General features: G+C 31.5%; 1 protein-coding gene across 3 annotated transcripts in view; it reads left to right on the forward strand.

Annotated features, from left to right (window-relative positions):
• The window catches only part of numb (NUMB endocytic adaptor protein), a 68,989-nt gene that overhangs the window by 28,507 nt on the left and 25,178 nt on the right, over positions 1-15,304 (forward strand). For 2 of the 3 annotated variants that reach the window (XM_018453949.1, XM_018453950.1), the window contains exon 1: positions 14,690-14,986. In XM_018453949.1, the coding sequence (XP_018309451.1) occupies positions 14,912-14,986 (75 nt within the window). In that variant the 5' untranslated portion in view covers positions 14,690-14,911. Of the gene's footprint in view, positions 1-4,168; positions 4,209-14,689; positions 14,987-15,304 lie in introns of those variants that run through there. The other variant, XM_018453951.1, reaches the window with a different exon arrangement.

Raw genomic sequence — 15,304 nt, forward strand, 5'->3', positions numbered from 1 at the left:
TACAAAAACGAAAAAGAGCACATTTGGCTGTTGACAGCCGGACACACATTATTATATTAAGGTACAGTAATCTCTGTCTTTGTGCTACATTACGCAAGTATATATGTATCTATATATATTTTGGTTATTTAGATATTTGCATTTGACCAACTTGTCCCTATGCTCAAATAGCCCCGCTCTACTCTACTGCTAGAGACAGCAACATAAAATACTAATAAGACATGAACAATGAAAGTATAACAATTCTCGCAGATTTAAAAATATTCTGCGACAAAAGGTAGAAGAGTCAATTAATCTGTCCAGAAATACAGTTTGTTCTAATATAACGCTCTAGTATTCGCTTAGGCTCCTATGAGGTACAATTTATTGAACTTTGAATAAGTATATCTTCGAAAGAAAAAATCACTTTGAGACGGTTTAAAATGGATTTTGAAGGGGTCGTATAGTAGTAAATGATACCGTTGATGGATTTGACAACAAAAATTTTCTTAATTCTTAATTTAATTTAAAATATAATTGAAAACGGCTTTTTGGCAGTTTTAAGTTAGGATATCTCAAAATCTTGACGTGATAGAGCAATTCTGTAGCCGGATTCGGATTCAGCGCAAAAAATTACGTAAGAAAACATTATTAAATCCCAATCAACTTTCAACATCTCCAATTTTGCAGGCCTGTGTTATTATTATAAAAAGTAAAGATTTTCGAATTTTGCTAATTAAAGAATTTAAAAAGAAAGAATATTACAAATTATTATATTAATAAAAATTTGATTAATATACACATAATCCTTTCATGTTTTTAATAATATATAACCTCATTAAACGATTATCTTCATGGCTCAACTTATCCTTCGAGGATGCTCAACATACCCCATAGATGGGGCATATTGGTCCACTTTGCATCCATGTAATGAACGTAATTTTTTTCTTATTTACGAGATATATTAAGGATTTATATAAGTACTTAATTATTGAGCCAGATGAACATGCAACGTTTTAAAGTATTTACCAATAGTCTATCATAATTATGTGAAGATTTATAATAATTTAAAGAAAAAGTGTCACAACTCGCCCCGCTCTACCCTATGCTTTATATTTTCTATGGTATTCCATAATAAATGATGCAAGGATTATAAATATGTATCGAATAAACTTTATTTCTATTGACAATTAAATATGGGAGAATGACAGGCAGTTGTAGAGCGATTGCATATTGTAACATGCGCACGCAGTAAGACCTAAACTTATCCTTGAATTGTTGCTAATGTAACATTGATATTCACGATTACACTGTAGATGTATGCAATTGCTTATTTTAATATAAAAAGCTTCCTTTGAAAAATAAGTTATTATATTTTTTTTATTAGTAATTCAATTTGACAATCTTAAAGTGTGTGTGAACATACTATGATTAAATTATCTTAATGTAAATATAAATTTTATGATCATTTTTTGTATTTATATATTTAGTGAAATTCATTCATCCTCAAGATATTGTTTGATCAAAGTTTTGGAAATTTGCCGTTTAAATTATGATAAATTCAACTAAATTTCGCATTTGCCCAATTTCTGCAGATACTTAACGAATTGGATAGATTTTGAAGTCGAAATGAGTAATTTTATGATGTAATTCATTGTTGATGATCTACAATAAATTATAGATTTTTATTAAAAATCTAGAATTTTTATGAAACTACTTAACAACTATTCGTTATAATATTAAATAATCATAAATAATCATTAATCATTAACTTTATTTAACAATAAATCAGGATAACTTATTTCCAAGGTTGGCAAGTAATGCGTTAGTTGTAACATCGTTATCGTTACAAGTTACAAGTTACTCGGTAACGATTGGGTAATGACGTTACATTTTCTTCTGAGTAACGTTCATGATAACGTAGTTACATTTTTGGGGTAATGGTAACGATTTTACTAGTTACTTTTATCGTTACTCTATTTCTATTTATAATACATAAAAGTTTTAATCGTAACTAGAGCGTATATACATTTATCAGAGTTTTTGAGTTTTATTTCTCTACTAAAAAATAGAATTCTGACATCTTTTTTGTATTTATCGCAGAAATTTAATTACGCATATAATGGCGTTTTTTGTTGGCAGAACTAGTGCACATTCAATGCATTTTAAAGTCGCTGTACAATCGACGTAAAGATGTATGGTTAATAAAAATATAGAAACGAGTTAAACCGCGAAATCCTCAATACGTTTTATTATGCTATTTGATAAAATATACTTTAGGCACTTCATCAATTGAGATATCTCATTTTTACATTTAGAGTTGTGTACAACGGCTTCAATGTGCACTGAGTGCGCACAATGAAAACGCTATAATATTCTATTAGTGTCAAGAAAAGAAAGTAACGAAAAAGTAACGACTCGTTACGTTTTGAAGAACGGTAACGGTAACGAGTTACGTTTGCAAATCAATAACGAGTAACAATAACGAGTTACTTTTTAAGAAAAAGAACGGTAACGGTAACGAGTTATTTTTATGAGGTAACCTCGTCAACTCTGTTTATTTCTTAAAGAAAATGAATAGATTTTGATATGTTCAATTATTTGGCTAATAGAGTTGCATAGGAATCTCTCTCTCTCTCTCTCTCTCTTTCTCTTTCTAAAACAAAACGTATTATTAAGATTAGCATACCGCCGATGAAAATGCGAGCACGTTGATTACCGTTAGAACCAGCCTCACGAGACGTACGCATGTGTAGGATACACATATGCACGCATACGCATGTATTTGCGCTCGTACGTACAAATTCACCCCTATAAAATATTCCCATCGGAGTGGCGCACGGGGTGTCGTGGGAACGGTCTCGCTCGATATAAAATGCCACGCACATTTTTATAGGACGTGTATATGTTCAAGTAGCTCGGGGATTCTTTTGTAACGAATCGACGACGAGTTTTCTCGCCTGGGAGTCGCGCATCGAGTCAATCCAATGAGAATATATTTTTCTTCCCTCCTCCAAAAAGAGTATCATGACAAACACAATTCCAGTTTACGGAGCGTGTACGCGCGCGTCGGCCAGATAATTATCAAATTCCAGTATAATACGTAATAAATCAAAACCTGATTTTTTCTATTTTACAAAGTGATAAATTGTTATTGTTATGGTACATTAAGTAGTGATATCAAAAACCTTATTTATTATATAAAGCATTGTCATCAAGCGATAATTTATTAAATTACTTTGTACACATTTGGACATCACAAAAGCATTCTCTAATTAAATTCTTTTTCTGGCAATTAGTCGAATCAAATAACTATAAATCTTAATATTTATGTATTACGCGCGCACTACGTATATTATATTAGCATTTCATATTGGAAATTTTTACTAATATATTATGTATTATTTCATAGATAATTTATTTTTAATTCTAATTTTAGCTTTATTTATTCAATTTTCTTTTTCAAATAATAAATTACTGTTTATTATCACATAGATTTAATTTTTTTTAGTGTTTACCGATAACATTAACAAATTACTGTATAACTCATATAATTTATATAACTTATATAACACTTATTATATAATTTACGACTTACATTTATATATGTACATATAAGTTCACATATAAAATTGCTTTTTTTATTAGCTGTAAACATTTTTTGAAAGAAGTTCTAAATATATTAGATTTGAGTCGAGTGCCGCTCGTGGTTAACTCGTGATCTGCAGATTCAATCCCACCTGTGCCCATATACGCGATTTTTTGTATTTAAGGAACGGAAAATGGCTCCATCTGGTAATTAAGAGACCTTTAATCACTAGCGTCGTTCAGATCCGATGTTAAATTGTAGGTATATATCAGTGAATATATATATGAATCCCCCAGCCTGAGGGCTGGACATTAGGCTAATAATCTAATTCCGGAAAAAATCCATTGTTATTGAAACCTCAATAAAGTCCTATGTTCCACGCAGAAGTTAAAGGAACATATATACATGTATATATATATATAAGATGTATATATATATAAGAGTTTTAAATACACACAAAACATTTATAATATATTGTATTTATAATTAAGTATTATCTTTGTTAAGTAATAATTTGTATATATTAATGATAGTAATACATATATCGTAATATAATTATTCTTTTATATATTTACTGTATAATTTTTTTATTTTTTTTAGGAAGGAGCGTAAACTATTGGAGTAAACTATAAAATTTTCGGTAAGTTATTAGTTATATTTTCATTTCGTCTCATGTTTTGAAAATTAGATATTAGATTCTTCGTTATTATTTTTTAATTCTTATTCCTATGTTTTTCTGTAAAGATGTAAATACTGGGTAGGATAGTGATAGAATGGACAGTAAAATCTACACATCTGCTCGTTCATTCTGATTCATTTCCTGTACATTGAAATATCGATGACATATGCTCCTGGTACTTCATATGCTCTTCATGCAAAATATACAAAATAGGATCATAAGTCATAGACATGTAAGTTAGATGCAAAAGTAATGCAACGTTGCATAATGTCTCGCGCTTATGAATAACAAGTTTATGTATATATTTTGTACGTATATATTTTCTTATAAAAATTATATGGAATCACACACAAAATATACAAATCTGTGTGGAACATGAGATATAAAAGTAAATATGATACAAATTTAAACACACGATAAATTATTTATTAATAAAATCTATTTATTTCTTTTTGAACTTTATTTAAAAATGATTATATTTAAATATAATTTTACATTTAAATTTCTCTACACTATTTTTGAGATAATTCATATCAAAATTTGTTTTATCACAAATTAAGTTATTTTAATTAATTAAGGTATGTATGTTGTATTAAAGTATGATATATGAAAAAAATATTTTTATAATAAATGATGATTCTGTGTATTTGTTTAATTTACACACACATACATTAAGAAAAAATCAATTAAAAATTTATTTAAAGCTTTTTAATATATATATATCGATTTTCACCGTTACTAAAACATATTTTAAAAGAAAATACATTTCGAAAATACATGATAAATCTATTCTACATAAAAACATATATTATACTTTTATATAATAAAATTTTTTTCTGGAACTAAGATATAAACAGTACATCCTGACAGCGAATGCAAAACACGATGAAATAAATACTCAAATTTAAAGTTATGTTGTAAAATACGTTTATAAAATATATTTATATTTAGAAGGAAAGATGACACAATTATTTTTAAAATTATTTTTATTCAAATATTTAAAAATATGTGAACAGATATATGTGTCATTGTGACATAGATCATTACATTTACTGATAATATTCTACATTTTAAAATATTATAGAAAGTAGCATCATTTTATTATTTTTCTTTAATAGTACAGAAATATTCTTGCTTTTTCTTTTCTTTTTATTCAAGATTCTGGGATTCTCTGGATAAGTAAATATCTTTAAAAATTAAACAAAGATTTATAGGTCGTAAGAATAAATTAACCCGACTGGATATTAACATTCACTATTTTTTTAAATATCTCTATCATAGTATTGAGAGCACAAAATATTTTAGCAACAATTTCAATGTTAATTGAGGTGATAAGGTGATCATTGCAGGTTAACTAAATCATCAGCACGAAGTCTAATAACTTCCGTTAAAATTGCACTGTAAACGCACACGTAAGGCATACCTTATATTAATCTTTAGAATTTGTTTGCTTGTTGAACACTGAATCATCTGTTATCCTGTCGATTATCGTATGTTCACGAAACGATCATTCATTGAATGTGTTTAGGGATCAGTTTTTCTATCTAATCAACGTTTAACAACGCGCGGGAGATCGGTGACGAAACGTTATGCTTCGTTAATTGCCATAACCCGATTTCTCGTCGCGATTAAGCGCGTACGTATATGCTCGTTTATCCCGTGTACAAATAACAATGATCTTCATGGCTCCATTGTTGCGCGGCACTTATTGTGTGAACCACACACACCAAAGAGAAGAGGCCGTTATGGGGCCTTGACTCAAAATTCCCATGACAAATCTTTCATCTTCTTCTACATTCCATTTTCAGTAACAGTAAAATAAGAAAAAAATATGTAGGAATGATTTAATATCTTGTTGAGTTTCAATTTCTTCCGCCTTCTTGTAATGATCGATACCAATTATCATAAATTATCGCTAAATTCTCATGAATATATTGTCCATTCGGAATGACTTTCCATCGAATAATGTTTAGGATTTGTGTCATGCTTAATTTGCTGAATTGCTGAGTTGATTCATAGAAGAAGCGAATAACGGCAGAAGAAAGCGTTCATTAACGGGCAATCTCTTAACCGGCGAAACTGTCATGCTCAAAACAAAGGCAACCACTGAGTAAGATGAATAAGGCCTCGTTAATTCAGTTACATAACTTGTACAGTGTCATTAACACGAATAGGCATTTTTCTTGTTGCAAGAACAACTTCTTTATTAAGGTTCTATGTGATTACGCCATAACATGTGATGTTTATCAAGCGTTGACATTAAATTTTCACATAATTAGTACCTTTACAAGGACAAACTATTAGTTATCTTTTTCTTTTAATAGTAAGAACAATAATGTTAATAATGAGAAAGAATAATAATTTAACAAAAAATTTAATTATAAAAATTTTATGAAAAACAGATGTGTGTGTGTGTGTTAAATAAGAAATAAGATGTTAAAAACTACTGCTTAACTGCTTCGAATAATTACAATTTATTTATGAAATTGAAATGTTTATTTGATTATTTATCACAGATGCACATGATGTTGGAAAATATTAAATATATGATCAAACGGTTTAATTCTTCAAATTGACTTGCTAACATTTTACCATTAATTGAAAATAAATGCGTAATTTCTGTATAGTTAACGAATGTGTTCAACGTATCAAACATTCCATGGCTTTCACCTGTTTAACAGTATGTCAATGGATACTCATAATGGATAAATTTTAATTGAGAACACGACTTTTGGGACTTGTGTACATATATTAATAATACCATGGTTTGCTTCGTCAATCTAAAATGTTAATCGGATTTTATACAAATATATATGATTTGATTTTTGCGAAGTTAATTATTTTTAAAATTTCAATATTGATAAAATTGTAACTCTTCTCCAAGTTGTTAAAAGAATAGAATTCCTATTTCAAGAAAAATTCTGGTAATTTAATATAGCAAAAATTTAAAAAATTGTCTATTATGATTTATTACGATCCTTAAAAATAGAAATCGGTGTTGCGATATTATATAATCTAATTGATAATTAATGTTTGCGTTGAAAAATTCTTACGAATGGAATTAATTTTATTTTAATCATGAAATATATAATTATATAACATAACTAGTCAATCACATTTTTATTTATGAAGAGAAAGCTAAAAGCTTTGAAATTTTTTCAATTACGTGTCAAATATTGATATTTTATAATTCCATTTTTATGAATATAATAGAAATATCTTGTAAGCTTTAAATAATCTTCTCATAATATTGCATGCGGAAAGGTGTTTACGAAATCCACCATTAGAGCTTGCAGTACCTTCATTAATTACCGAAGTACGATAATTATACTCGAAATTCTCCATGAGAGGTGATATACGCTAAAACACATGCTTTTGTTGGTACCTGCTAGCTCAATATGCATGGGAATATACCGGCATGTGGTTTTGTCACAGCCATATGGCGCGACCGTGAACGCACGTGCGAAAGAGACTCGAAAGACGCATATATTCTATACAGGGTGTTTCCAAATTAAATCGCAAAACTTCGGGAGCGTGTAGAGGAGTAAAAAACTAAGAAAAAAAGTCCTATAGACATATGCTCGTTTTTGCTCCGTTTCAGAGAAATCGAAAAAAAATGTTTACATTTCTTGCCATATCTAGCACCGACATATTTGATTACATTTTCCACTTTCTGTTATGAATTTGTCAGTCGCTCTTTGAAAGCCTTTAACAGTAGATGAATTTTGTCTTTTGCAATATGCCGCGTACGTATTCTAATAGTGAATATGCTGATATGGTTTTTGTATACGGTTTCTGCAACGGTAATGCTTTAAAGGCGACCATAGGACTTTTTTTCTTAGTTTTTTACTCCTCTACACGCTCCCGAAGTTTTGCCATTTAATTTGGAAACACCCTGTATAGAACGCTTATTATCTCATGCTCTTTCCGCACAACGGAAAAAACGTTTAAACGGTAGATGTACTGACAAGCCGTCATATATTGTACGTTGACACCTATAATGAAACTGATCGATATTTTAATGATAAAATATTTCAATGATAGAAATTTAAAATTCTTACTTTTATATTGTTTATATTGTACATATTGTATATATTGTTTTATATATTTTATAGCATAATTAAAGGATAATAAATGAATTTCAGTATTTGTAAATTTTAAACGTTATTATTATTTGTGCAATAATAAAATAGTAAGACATGTACTTTAAACAAAAATTATTTTAAAGTAAGATAAATAACTTAATATTGGCAAGAATATTGTTCTTTCTCATTTTTTAACAATGGAAAAATCATTAATTTTATTATTTCCACTTTGTCAAACGAAGTTTATGAAAATTTATATGTTTCTAACGAGGTATTCTTCGTAATAAATGTAGTTATGAACCGACAGTTGAAGCGACGTAATATACTTTTGCATACGCGAAGTAATGCAATTATTCGTCTGTTGATACGGTAGTAAATAGATTTTGCAATAGTACGCAGTATCCTCGAAACCGGTTATTATCAACGTCACATGCCATAACTTGTGCCGAACGAGTATTTCGAACTCGTTTATACATAGTCACTTATAATTTGTAAGTGAATACATTTAGTCTAACAATATCTTCGTTACGCTCCTTAAAATTCGCATGTGGATATAATCATTAAAATATTATTATTATTATGAAAATATAGTCATAGGATACTCGCTGAGAAAACATATTGATATAGTAGATTTTAAACTTCTATTAGTTCGAAAATATTAAAAAGTTTACTATCGGAAGTTCTGTTGGTTGTAAGAACGTATTTTCATCAAATTTATCGATATCGGAAAGATATCGATAAAAGAACACTAAAAGCTATATAATATAATCACTTTTATTTTTAAAATTGAAAAAGTTAGTATTATACTATTTCGAATGCTTTAAAAGCTTTCAGAATTATTTAGGATTGTGTATTTAACTTTTAAACTTGTATATATATATTTTATATTTATTCATATATGAATTATTTATTATATCTTTTTTACACTTACATTCTAATCAGTTACAAATATTGTGTATATTAAAAAATTAATTATTAAAAAATAAATATAATCCATATAAATAACTTATTTATGGATTAAATTTAACTTTTTTGTGAACTAAACGGATAAATCTACCATATATATATGTATACACATATATACACACACACACACACACACACACACACATTGAAATTAGACATTTATTCTCTAATCTTGATATTAATTATTCTTCTTCTAATTTTTCTTTAGTTTACAATTTATTGTGACACTTCAGTCGGATATCAAAGCTTCAGTAATTCGCACGACGAGTAAAGGGTGTTGCCGGAATAGCTATGGCCTATGTCACCGTAGTTGCAGGTTTCATGGAAGATGTTGGGAGTCGCCCTCTGATCACGAGACACAAGTGCACCTCTATCGTTCGTTACTCTTTACACCTGTGCTCACACATAACACCCGGTATTTCGAGTGTGCGTGCACCATGACGTATTGTGAAACTCTTGTACGTGCGTAAGCTGAGTGTGCTGTGTGCATAACGTAAAAAAATTCGACCGAAATAGTCGCAGCTGGGCGACGCACGATTGCGGCTCACGACCTTTTTCGAAGCGGCCGCAGAGATTTCTACTGCATGCAGAAATAAGGGACAAGGCCACGATCACAACATGTGCTAAAATAATGATATAATTCGCTCTGCGCAATATACATATACGGTGTCAAGCTGAAGTAAATAAGAAGGACGAGACATTTAATCTTATCAATCGAAGTTATTTTTGTTACCGGTGATAGAAATAAAAAATTCCACATTTATATTTTGTGCTTCTTGTTGAAGTACACGTGAGAAGATTTCTTAAGCCCATGGCACATATAAAAACGTAAGATCGTAACACGTAAGTAGTAAGGAAATCGTAAGATTGGATTCGCTACTGGCCTTACGGTCTCTACCGTGATTGGCCAATTCGCTTACTGATTACGTCTTACGGCTTTAGTGTAAGAAGATTTGAGTTATTCAAATAGTTTTTTGTATTGTTATATTATTAACAGAAAGCTCTTTATTTTACAAAAAATATAAACTAGCAGGAAAAAATGCTGTACTTAAATCTATGTTTTCTGTCTGTTATGTTTCTTTTATTATATTTACCATGTTTTTTGTGCTAATGATACATAATATTATAATGAAATTACAAACACTAGTATTTTTAATTTTTAAATTACCAGCCATTTTTTTAAACCTTCTTAAATTTCTGCTTAATCAGAATTTAGATTTTTTCAGGTTTGATAGAACTGCACGTTCATTAAATGTAAAAAATTTTTATAACAAATTTTCTACATTTAATATTGTGTTTAGCTTTCAAATCGGAAAGTATAGGAAGACGTAGGAGAGCAAAGGCAGATGTTGGATTTCTTTCATCATTTTCGTCGCACGCCCTTAAACGTGGAAAGTAAATCCACGTTTGCAGCTGCTTGAAGGGCGCACATCATTGAGAACTTTAGCTCCATTAGATGCTACAACCTACATTTTGTTTAATTAAAGCTTTAACCGTGCAACTTGATTAAAGTTATAATTATATAATAAAAATAATATAAAAGTTACGTAATAAGAATGTAATCCTGTTTTAAATATGCCAGTTTTGAATTACATAGAGTAGTATTAAATAATCTCGACTAAATTAGTAGCTTTTTTAATTCTTTTTCAATAAGTAATATATTTAATTACTCGTTTAAATCAAATTATTATTTAATGAGTTACTCTTTTAAGTCTTCCGTTATTTCATCGAAATATGTAAATTCAATCCTGTTGAGTGAGATTTAAATTTCCATAAGTAAGTTATTACGTTTTTCTATTTCCAGAATTGCTTTAAAATTTAAATCTTTCATTAGAATTTACATAACAAAAAAGTTTTATCAAAATATAGTCAATTATTTCGACAAATTTTTAATAGCAGGAAATAACATAATTTTTCAATACTTTTCAAGTTTTTGTATCCTAAAAGAAAATAGATTCTGTTCGACGAGAAAGCTCTCTCGTCTGAAAGATGTGTCAGACTCCGTGGTAAACTTCTCTCGGTCTCAGCAGATGTACGAGCATTTGCCTCGGCAGCTGCTTCTCTCACTACCGTAAACTTCTGATATCTATCCCGGCTTTTCGTTTTGAGTTGACCTGAACTCTTTATCATCGTCTCGGCAACGTCATCTAACATCTACAAAATCGTAACGGCGATCTTTAGATTGCCAACGTCGATGTAAATTTCTCTGATACAGCTCAGAAATCGAGTTCGAGTCATCCTCTCAAACGATGCGTAATCATGTGAAAAACCGGTTTTGCTTCGTCGATTTAACTTCGAACGGAAGCCGATGATCGGGGTACTATAAAGTCTAACTATATCCCTGAGACTCTCGCAAGGTAGGGAGAAGGAAGCAACCTGGGTCCAACTCGGGGCCAAGGCATTCACGTTAGAGGAAAGAGGAGGGATTGATTTTTATTCGGCCGATTTCAAATGAGAGGGCTGTCTTTTCCTATGTACACATTCCTGAAATTGTATATAAAATATATATAATGTATATTTGTATCACCGGAAAAAAATATTCATTTAACCAAAGAAGTATTATAGAATATTTAATTAAATTTAATTTTGATTGTAAAATTCAATTTTAAATTTTATTAATTTGTCGTTATATAGTTCAAGAAATAAAAAGCATATCTATATACAGCTCGTATAACGAAAAATTAATAAACGTTAAAATTGTATATATATATATATATACACACGTTATGCATACAGTATATGGGTTATAAATACCTATATGTAATTTTTACAAAATTAATTATCGGTTGAGAAATGAAGAACTTTATTATTTGGAAAATATATCTAATATGGATAAAGGATTTGAAAAACGTACAAAACATTTATAATAAAAACAAATCTGGAACAAAAACTTAATCTTATGTATAAAAATTATAAATTTAAATAAAATATATTTTATAAATTTTATTATAGTCATATCATGCAAGAGCATTTTATCTAGAAAATATAAAGAAGATAAACACTACGAGAAAATATTTTTAATGAGAGTGTACCTTCAAACGAACTCTTCTCATCGATACCGTTCGGTGAAAGTTGCTACAATGTTGCGTTACGTCGTTTTGTACGGCAAAAGTGAAACAGCGCGGCGGTATACCCTTTTTAAATTTGAATTTTATTGATAAGTGTTCCTCGCGTTCCTTCGCGTCCTCCATGAAATTGTTATATTGTTGAATCATCTACCTGTGTTACCTGTGAATCTAGATGGCGCGTTCATCAGATCGTGAAAACGTTAAGCTTGCATTCGAAAGCCGTGGCACCGCCCGTTGGATTACATGAAAAATTGTTTTTCTACTCCAATTATTTGAACAGTTTTTTAAACGTGAATGTTTTTGCTAATTTTTTAATCATTTTCTTGTCAACATAAGCTGAAGAACTTTGTCGTGCTGTGCGATTGTGCGTTTTTATTCACTTGATTGCATAAATCTTGCTGGAGTGGAAATAAGTGATAGATGATTTTTCCGAGTGGTTTACAAGAGTGTCAAACTCCTGGACGCTTCAACTGGATTCTCCAAGCGAGAGATTAAACGTACTTTGAGTTCCGGTGGGGTCGCCGGAAGTAGCTGAGCGTGACGGCGACGGTGCTAACGGAAAAACGTGGGAACTTGTGTCGCGTAGCTGCGCTTCGTTGCTGCTCCATTAGTTGACGCACGCTAAACGATCTCAAGGATAATTGCATTATAGTCTTTGCGACAAACGTTTTTATCTATCGCGAGAAAATTTTTATTCTACACTGATATCGTGTGCCAATCTCTCGCATTAGCGATAAAAAAAGGATAATTACATCAAAGAAAACGTACAAAGATTTTAAAAAGACAATAACGCCTGAAAAGATCAATTTATTTATGCTTTTCCGGTGTCTGATGCATTAATTGCCTCGTCGGAAATATTGTACCCAACGGCTGATTAGATGGGAAAATATTGCATCGACTAAATTACGAAAATTCACATGAGAACTAGTTTGTAAAATATACCGAAGTCTTTTCGGCCGTGATTAATTGGTGCATTAAAACAGTGTGTGAAGTTAGTTTAATTGATTATACGTAATATCCTCGAGTGGGAAGTGCTCTGAGAGAAAAGGTCCATCTACAGAACGTACAAATGTCAGATTTAAAAGTTAAATGGAGCTGGTTCTAGTCTCATATCTTGTAGTATCTAATATTCCTGTCCGTCCGACATTTACACAATTGAATTTGTAACAATTCGTGAGATTTGCATTGAAAATATTCTTGATGACGAAACTGTCATATTTTCTGAGGAAGCGACGATTGCGGTAAAAAAAAAAAGAATAACTCGGCTAGAGAGCAAGAAAAATACGATTGGAATTTGCGGTGCTCTTTGTAGCAACGTATTGAGGACGCAGACAGTCATCGTTTAAAAATAACAGAAAGAGATCGTAAGATATCACGTAAGACAGAGTTGATTGCATCGTGCAGCAGAATACTTGGTTCTCCACTGTTATCCGTGAGGTGTTCGCAACATCTGCGACCAGCAGGCCCAAGGTAGAGAGAGTCAACTACTCGGAGAGAGGAGAGACTTAGCCGCGAGACCAGAAACGGAGAGAGAGACTGATCAGAATCCCACTCTTCTAGGTGGAATCTCTGACGTCAGCCTGGAGCAAGTCGTATGACCAGTTCGGGACGGTCACTGATAAAAAGTGACGAAGAAAAGTGAGGAAGAAAAAGAAGAAAAGGAGGAAAGAGTAGGAGAAAAGAGGAGAGGGCAACGGTCTCCTCTCTCACGTCTATCTGGCTACGTTTTTACCGGCCGGCACTCGGGAGCATCTTGCGCCGCCATGTCCTCTACACATCGCGACATCCATCACCAGTAGTAGCGTTTGCCCCTACCTCTCTTTTTCTCTTTCTCGCTCTCTCCTTCTGCCTTTTCGCGGCATCCATTCAGTGGCTGTTGTGCCGGACTAAAATTACCCTGGTCGGTTACGATCAACGCGTGAGCGAAGTGCTAGCTCCAGCGTGGAGCGTTTCGGAGCTGATCGCGACTTGTGAGGCGTGTAATACCTGATGATGCATGAACGGTTGTGATGTATCAAGTGTGTGAATGATTGTCGCGTGAGATCGAGCCAATTTCGATTTCGTGATACAATTAGTGCTTGCACCGAGTGGCTACACTGGTACCTTTGACGTCATTTTTGGTGGGAAGTTTACGGAATGTCATCGAAAGGATTCACTAATAATATAAAAATTTAGAGCGTACATCGTAATAAAGTGGAAAAAATCTAAGGATCGGCCGATGTTGATGAATTGAAAGAGTTGATGAACAGATTTACATATAGTGTTTCTAGTAGATCTGTCAAAATTTTAAGGTGTTGGCATATGAGGTGTATAACAAGAAACTTCACTAATTGAAGTTTTTTCTCTCTTTCTCTCTCATATTGTACAAGAAATAAGTGTGCTACATAAAGGCCACACCTGTGTCACTGAGCGTGGATGTCATTAGACGTCAGTGACATCGCGTATGGTTCATCAAAGGATACGTGGAACTGCCAACGATCTGTTGTATTTGGATATTTGACGCGAGTGGTATTGCTCGTCGTGAAAACATCGCCGTCCAAGAGAAATGGGAAACCACCCGTCCGCCCACCAGCCACTCGAGAGGGCTACCAATCATGCTGGAAATGGTCTTCGCCTCTCGGTACGTCGCGGTGTTGTTTTTACATCAAATGTAACGTTTACGATTACTTACGTGTGCTATTCTGTATCTGATATGAGACGAAACTGTCACTCGCATGTAGTACACGTGTGACAGTTATAATCATACGGTATTGTTCAAGGCATTTAGCTTCAGCAGCACATCAATGGTCGTACTTATCCATTGACAGCATTTTTTTTTTTAGAGTTTGCATTTATTTTCTGAAAACTTTTAAGTATGGAATTATTTAAAATTAAATATTTAAAAAAATGCGAAAATAAATGAAAATTTTTTTATCTTTAATTCAGTTAAAGCAGAATG

The sequence above is a fragment of the Mycetomoellerius zeteki genome, unplaced genomic scaffold (genome assembly GCF_001594055.1).
Source record: "Mycetomoellerius zeteki isolate Tzet28-1 unplaced genomic scaffold, Tzet1.0 scaffold415, whole genome shotgun sequence".
Lineage (NCBI taxonomy): Eukaryota > Metazoa > Arthropoda > Insecta > Hymenoptera > Formicidae > Mycetomoellerius > Mycetomoellerius zeteki.